Source organism: Nyctereutes procyonoides, unplaced genomic scaffold (genome assembly GCF_905146905.1).
Source record: "Nyctereutes procyonoides isolate TBG_1078 unplaced genomic scaffold, NYPRO_anot_genome, whole genome shotgun sequence".
Taxonomy (NCBI): Eukaryota; Metazoa; Chordata; class Mammalia; order Carnivora; family Canidae; genus Nyctereutes; species Nyctereutes procyonoides.
This window is the reverse complement of record NW_026575134.1, coordinates 14,714,503-14,721,798: the sequence shown is the minus strand read 5'-3', so window position 1 is coordinate 14,721,798 and position 7,296 is coordinate 14,714,503. Positions and strand designations below refer to the sequence as shown.

The 7,296-nt window shown below is 40.6% G+C and overlaps 1 protein-coding gene across 3 annotated transcripts in view; it reads right to left on the bottom strand.

Moving 5' to 3' along the window:
* Positions 1-637: 637 nt before the first annotated feature.
* PUS7 (pseudouridine synthase 7) overlaps positions 638-7,296 on the bottom strand; it is a 57,759-nt gene continuing 51,100 nt past the window's right edge. For all 3 annotated transcript variants that reach the window (XM_055301224.1, XM_055301225.1, XM_055301223.1), the window contains 4 exons: positions 5,762-5,863; positions 3,607-3,736; positions 2,360-2,451; positions 638-1,760 (listed from right to left, as the gene is read on the bottom strand). In XM_055301224.1, coding sequence (XP_055157199.1) covers positions 1,624-1,760; positions 2,360-2,451; positions 3,607-3,736; positions 5,762-5,863 — 461 coding nt within the window. In that variant the 3' untranslated portion in view covers positions 638-1,623. The remainder of the gene's footprint in view (positions 1,761-2,359; positions 2,452-3,606; positions 3,737-5,761; positions 5,864-7,296) is intronic.

Genomic DNA, 7,296 nt, shown 5'->3' with positions numbered 1-7,296 from the left:
GCCTCACTTTTTTTTCCCCCAGTAATGTGAATGCAGAACTACTGAATGCACTTGCATTAGGCAGTTAGAGCCCCTTAATGAGCACTTTTTCACTTATCAGTCTGACGAAGGAAGGTAACTTACAAGCACTGGAAAGTACCAAGAGTCCAATACACATTTAATAGATTTGGCTTTTGTAGGACAAAAGATTCTTTAGAAACTAGCCAGCTAAAATATCCTGCTATTACTAATCCTTTTTCACCTCTGTAGTGTGATGGACACCACTAAAATACAGGGGCTGGAAAACCGTTCTGAATCTTCCATTGCCAGACATGGGACAAATGTCACCCACACCACTGTGGCATGCTATTCCTGGGAGGGAAACCTTTCTCCATTCTTCTCTCCAGAAAGCACGCTGGGAAGCAAGTGAGGGGGGCTATCGTAAGAATAACCCCAAATCCAGTTCAACAGTTGGACAGTTGGTACACTGAACTGTATTATTCTCATGACATTTCAACCCGATCTTGACACATCTTTGTGTTGCCACACCATTTCAGAAGATCCCTCATTCACTTAGTTCCTCCCCCTCAGTCTGAGTTACGGTTCTCTTGTGCATGCCGTTTTAGATAATTTCTTTGATTAATGTAACTAGGAGAAAGGAGTTTTAAAAAATATTTATTATATTTTGTTCTAAAAGTGGTAGAAAATAAAAATCGGTGCACTTATGTCACACACCCTTGGAAAGGCATATTTAGCCTTTCGCACCAGAGACAAGTGTTACACAATGCCAGAAATGGAGACGCCTACACCCAAGGTGACAAAGGCTGCTGCTGCTTGGAGGGGCCTCGTACAAAGTTTAAAGTTTTCTTCTCTGCTGTCACGTATTTTGGGGCAAATACCAGTCCAACGGAAAGAGTTCTGAACGTAAAAGGCACCTAGAGTAAAAATCAGACCTTGACTAAAAAAAAAAAAAAAAAAAAAATACCTGGACGTGTTTACATCGAGAAAAAAGGCCTTATCGATGCAACTGTCCTGCAAGGCAAGGATAGTATCAATGCAAAGCTATTGCAACTAAAAGATCTATCAATGCTGACTTAACCCTGGTATAGGAAGGAGTTTGATGATGACAATCACTTTTGCATTTATAAACCTGTAGATGTTTTATCATCATTTAAATAAGCATGAGTACTGTACTTACATTAAGAGGTGGAGGTGGGGTATACTATTTATTCATAGTCAAGATTTGTTATGTTGCATTTTCTCTTAAAATGCATTGTTGCACACTCCATTCATGGATACATTAAAAACTCATGTTGTCCTTTAAGAATGTAGCAAAACCTAAAACTGCAACTTTAAGCCAAAGTCCTTTTAAATGATTACAAAGCCAATAAAGCTGACATTTTACTATGATTTAAGCACCTGAAATATATTCTGATCAATTTATATCCTCTGAGCTAGAATTAGGATCCTCAGGATTTGTATATGTGTACAAATATTGCAAATTAAGCTAATAAAAATTTGAAAAAATACAAATAATCTTTAACTACAAAGATCTAAAATACACCTATGGGTCTGTACTAAGAGAAAAATGAACAGGAAGCCAGCAAACACTCGTCTGCATCTTCTAATCTGGGGAGGAAGGACTCAGCGGAGCCAGGTGGTATTCAGCTGGGTCTGGTTCTTGATGCTGGTATCCATTTTTAGCACTTCGCGAATGGCCATGGTAGCGTAGGTAGAAGGAGGGAGAGAAAAATCCATCTTCAGAGCTCTGTATTTGCCCTCTGCCAGGCGAGAGAGAAGAGAAGGGTCAGAAAAGGAAGGCAGCGGCAGACACTGGGGCGAGTCGTATCATCGCAAAAGAAAGGAAACAACTGTGCTCTTTTCCCTCCGGCTCGACCTCCCGTGGGGCCTCGGAGAATGAAGCCTGGCCAGGAGATCTGGGAGTAAATGATCTAGCTGAATCTCTGCAGTAATTCTACCTGGAACCTTCATAGAAAGGGCAGACAACAAAAGAGCACCAGGGTGAAAACAGACAAAAGAATGTCGGCAAGAATTTGACAATGACAATGCAGATTTCATGTGTTAGATTCTGTGCCTGGATTTTCACTCACCTGTGTTAACTCACGGTGGGGATGGGGGTGGGGTGGTGGAGGAAACATTCGATCACCTAAAACCACAACCTTCTGTGACGTTCCTTCATTTCCAGTGAAATCTACTGTTTTCACTATCAAGCTATATACACATGAAACTAAGATGACAAAACACAAAATAGAAATCACCGAGCTGGTGGAAGGAGGTGGTGATTGCGAAGAGTGTTTTGTGTTTTTGATTAGGAAAACACTTCAAAGCTGACGCAGAACTGATGACTTAGTAAACTTACCAGAAGCAAAAACCGGTGGTGGTTTTCCTTCTAGGTTGTCCACATCTGTGTTGAAGAGTGGAATTTTAGGATCATCGTATGCAACGACCTCCCTTAAAAGTACATAAACAAAGTAAAGTAAGAATATGAGTTGCCATCAAAGGTACTAAGCTTCTCATTGCCATTTGCTTAGAAAGGAAAACATATAGGCCTGTTGGAAATAATTCTGGGTGGGACGATTTGATAACAGAATAGGGCCAGATCTTCTACGTAAGTACTGCCCATTATTATACAGCAAGGTGACAAAGGATGCCAGTCTATGTAAAAAAAAAAAAAAAAAGTTTCCTTAAGACAAATTCTTTTGTACATATGTACATATGTAGCTGATAAGTACTAAGCTTCACTTTGCACAGGTGCAAATAAATTAATAATGGCATTAATATGTTCTCCAGAGCGGTTTTCACTACTAACAACACCGTGTTCCTCACCAAGAACTGCTCTCTAGAGTGGGAAGGACCAAATCCTGCCAAGCTCATCCCACAACCCAGAGAAGAGGAGGGAAGAGAGAGAGGGAGAGAAAGAGATGGAGAGAGGGAAGAGAGGATTTCCTGGCAAGAGAAAATTAAGATTTCAAGGTTTAAAATTCAAGATTTAATTTTAAAAATTATCAAATAAAGCTTTAGTTCACATTAGGTACTGAAATATTTTAAATGACTTAATACATGTGTATTTTTCTCTTTAGAAACATGGTATTAAAACAAACATCAGTGTTTGGAACTCAGAACTATTTCTGAGTAAAGGTAGCGTGCTGAGGGATAGCTCGGTAAGCAACACTGAAATTTTTAAAGATTTACTTTTATTTATTTGGGGGGGGGGGCGCAGAGGGAGGAGAGAACCTCAAGGAGACTCTGGAGCTTGACGAGGGGCTTGATCTCATGACCCTGAAATCACACCTGAGGTGAAACAAAGAGATGCTTAAAACTGAGTCACCAAGTGCCCCGACAAATCTCGATATTTTTATTAGTAATGAGAAGTATTGTCTGTACATTTCTTCAATAATTTAGCAAGGTCAGTAAAATATAAACTCAACCACTTTCATTCACATTTGTTTCTTGAGGACTTGAAAAATCCCAAGTAGTAGCAATAATGATTATGGTAATAATAGCAAGTAGCACTTCTATGCTGGGACTGGAAAATACACAGGTGATGCAAAAGCTTTCAATTGCACATAATAATTCAGTTCTATTTCACTGCAGACTATCACTCACCAACTGACATTCTGAGGGCGAATAATGATCTTTCGATAGGCCCCTGATAAGGAATAATCTCGAATTTTGTGTCTCATGTTGTCAATATCCAGATTGTCTGCTGTGAGCATTTCTCTGTAGGCTTCACTAACTATAAAATATAAAAAGTTAGTTGGAACACAGCACGCCAGCAAGCTACCTTCAGCTAGACCATGAAGAAAGTAACATGTAAGTTCAATTAGATCATCCTAACAAAACCAATCCCTCTAATTTATAATCCAGTCTGTTCTCTGGAATCAAAATTTAGGGACTTACTTCCAGGACTAGTGTCTCCAGCTTATATTTGATAACCTGTAAGTTATCTCTTGCAAGCACTACAGTATCTGGGGTGTAAAGATCTCAAGCTAACTACAAAAAGCATTTCAATACAAGTTATTGACCTATTAATACAAGCTCCGAGTTGGAAGAGACCATGTACAGCGGCCTCAAACTCTTTCTGGAAGAAGGCAGATATAAATAATATATATATATATATATAAAGAATAGATCTGAAAAAGACATCTGGCTCAGTCTCACACCTGATGTAGAATCCTTTTTATTTATAACACCGTAGAGAGAGAGAGGCATCACTTTGCTTGTGTGTTGCCATTTACTGGTAACTACTTCTTTTCATTTTTTTTAAGAGTTATTTATTCAGGAGAGATAGAGAGAGGCAGAGACACAGGCAGAGGGAGAAGCACTCCCTCCCTGCGGGAAGCCCGATGCGGCACTCGATACCAGGACCCCGGGATCATGACCTGAGCCAAAGGCAGATGCTCAACCGCTGAGCCACCCAGGTTTCCCTACCGGTAACTACTTCTTTGTGAGAAACACAATTGTTAGAAAGTTCTTTATTCTAAGATGAAAACTGTCTTTTTAGAACTTCTGTTGACTGCTTTAGAACACAGCAGACTCACTGCCCTCTTCCACACATACTCACAAGCACTGGACCGACCTTTAAGCCACATCTTCTCTAGGCCAAACAACTGTTCCTTCAACTGTCCCTACTCTGACTTGTCTGTATTCCCCACAAAACCCTGTGTCTGCCCAGGGCAGCAGCCTGATGTTCAATAAATAACCCCAGATACTTTTTATGTAGACGACAATCAATCTGAGCCTTTACAAAAGTAAGAATTCGCGTTTAACCCAAATCAATGCCTTCTGCAATTCTTATAAAAAAACCTATTTTTCATGAATTACTATTAATCATTTTGGGTGACATAATTTGAAAACAGAATGAGCAGACTTCTTTACTCAACTTATTCATAACAAATACTGGGTTGACCAGGGTCGAGGGAAGACTCCCTTACAACACCTGTAAGACCACAGGGATCCCTAACTTGAGCACTGCTGGACGCCGAGTGTGCCTATGTTACCAGTCCACACGCCCTAACCACCACCCACCCAGGCTGGGAGCCCGACTTAGCCACTAGGTTTGCATGCACGGCTTGGTCAAAGGTGTGCTGAATTTCTGTTTTAACTGGTATCAGCCCACGTTTCTGATCCTGAGAGGTATAAGAAAGAAGAATGTTTAACTTTTTCTTTCTTGGAAAGAGAGTGAGGCTCTGAGCATCTGAGTGCCTTCCTTCTGCTCCTGCTAGCACTGTTTCCTGGGGGCCTCACTGTGCGGCAGACCGCTTCCCACCCTCTCCGTCACCTCGCTATCCATTCTCTCCTCGTCTCTACTCCTGTCCCTCAGCAAAGTCAACCTCACCTAAGTATTAGGAGCACAGCAATTTTGTTGTGTTAATTAATCAACATGTAAGTGGCAGGTGACTTTAAAGCATTTGTATTATCAGAGAAAAGTGTTAATACCTTAATCATTCTGTAACTTGTACAATTTCAAGGAATATAACATTGATTAAGGAAAATCATTCTGGTCCCGTGAGAGATAAGATGGGTTTTGTTTGTTTGAAGTAGGCTCCACGTTGGGTATAGACATTACTTAAAAATAAAAACTTTTTAAAAAGTTAAATTATCCATCTGAATACATTCCTTCCTGAGAGACTTTGTATCTAACATGGTTTATAAATGTTTGAAATCTAACATTTTTGTCCCCTAACTCTTTATCTTGGTGGCCAGTGGCTTAAAATACGTCAGGTTTGTTTTAACTATTTTCCCCAGACAGGGAACTTACTTTTATGCTTTGGGTAGATAACATCGAAACCAGGCAAGGGCATTACCACATCATGGATGGAGTAATTATTAACATCTTCTTCATCAATATAGGTGGCTGTAGCTGCAAATTCACAGATAGAAAAAATTATGAAAACAGATGATATTTTCATGAGCTTGATCTTCTAAAATCATACACATCTAATAAGTTAGAAGTGGATGTTGACACAGGCTAAGTGGCCTACAAAGGTTAACAAAATAAAGTTAGATGCATTTCTATTCTACTCAAAAAATGAAGATCATGGATTGAGAACAAGTGGCAAGTCAAATAAAAAATTATTTCTCAGCTGCACCCTCAGTTGTTAGAATGTATGCTTTAAAAAATCAGCTTTTTCCTTCTTTATTTTTAAAATATTTTATTTATTTATTTGAGAGAGAGAGAAAAGAGAGAGAGAAAGCACAAGCAGGGGAGAGGGAGAAGCAGACTCCCTGCTCAGCAGGGAGCCCAATGCGGGGCTCAAATCCCAGGACCCCAAGATCATGACCTAGGCCAAAGGCAGACGTTAACTGACTGAGCCACCCAGGTGCGCCCTCCTTTTTCCTTTTATTATTATTATTTTTTTAAGATTTTATTCATTTATTCATGAGAGATCCAGAGAGAAAGAGTCAGAGACACAGGCAGAGGGAGAAGCAGGCTCCATGTAGGGAGCCCGACGTGGGACTCGATCCTGGGTCTCCAGGCTCATGCCCTGGGCGGAAGGCAAGCGCTAAACCGCTGAGTCACCGAGACTGCCCACCTTTTTCTTTTTTAAACAACACTACAGGGGATCCCTGGGTGGCGCAGCGGTTTGGTGCCTGCCTTTGGCCCAGGGCGCAATCCTGGAGACCCAGGATCGAATCCCACGTCGGGCTCCCGGTGCATGGAGCCTGCTTCTCCCTCTGCCTGTGTCTCTGCCTCTCTCTCTCTCTCTCTCTGTGTGTGACTATCATAAATAAATAAAATTAAAAAAAAAATAAACAACACTACAAAATACTATCTAAAATGTTATCACCAAAATGCATTTTGCTAAAAGAGTAATTTAAAAAATCATCTGCATTTAGAGGATGAAATGTGATGGCACATGGGACATCAAAATACACTGGATGTAATCACATTGGAGAAGGTTAAAAACTATTAATTCAGGATTATTTTTTAACAGAAATCTTAGTGGAGGGATGCCTGGGTGGCTCAGCAGTTGAGCGTCTGCCTTTGGCTCAGGATGTGATCCCAGGATTGAGACCCACATCAGCCTCCTCCTGGGGAGCGTGTTTCTCCCTCTGCCCATGTCTCTGCCTCTCTCTGTGTCTCTCATGAATAAATAAAATCTTAAAAAAAAAAAAAAAAGAAACCTTTCTGGATTTATTGGGAATACATACAGATGAGCAGGCCATGTCTTCAGAGAACAGAAGGGCAGCCACATATGCCAGGAAGACAATGGACTGTGAAAATAGGCAGACTTTCATTCTGAGTCCCTGCTGTTTCTTTTTTGACCCAGCTGCGGAACCTTGTGAACCTTG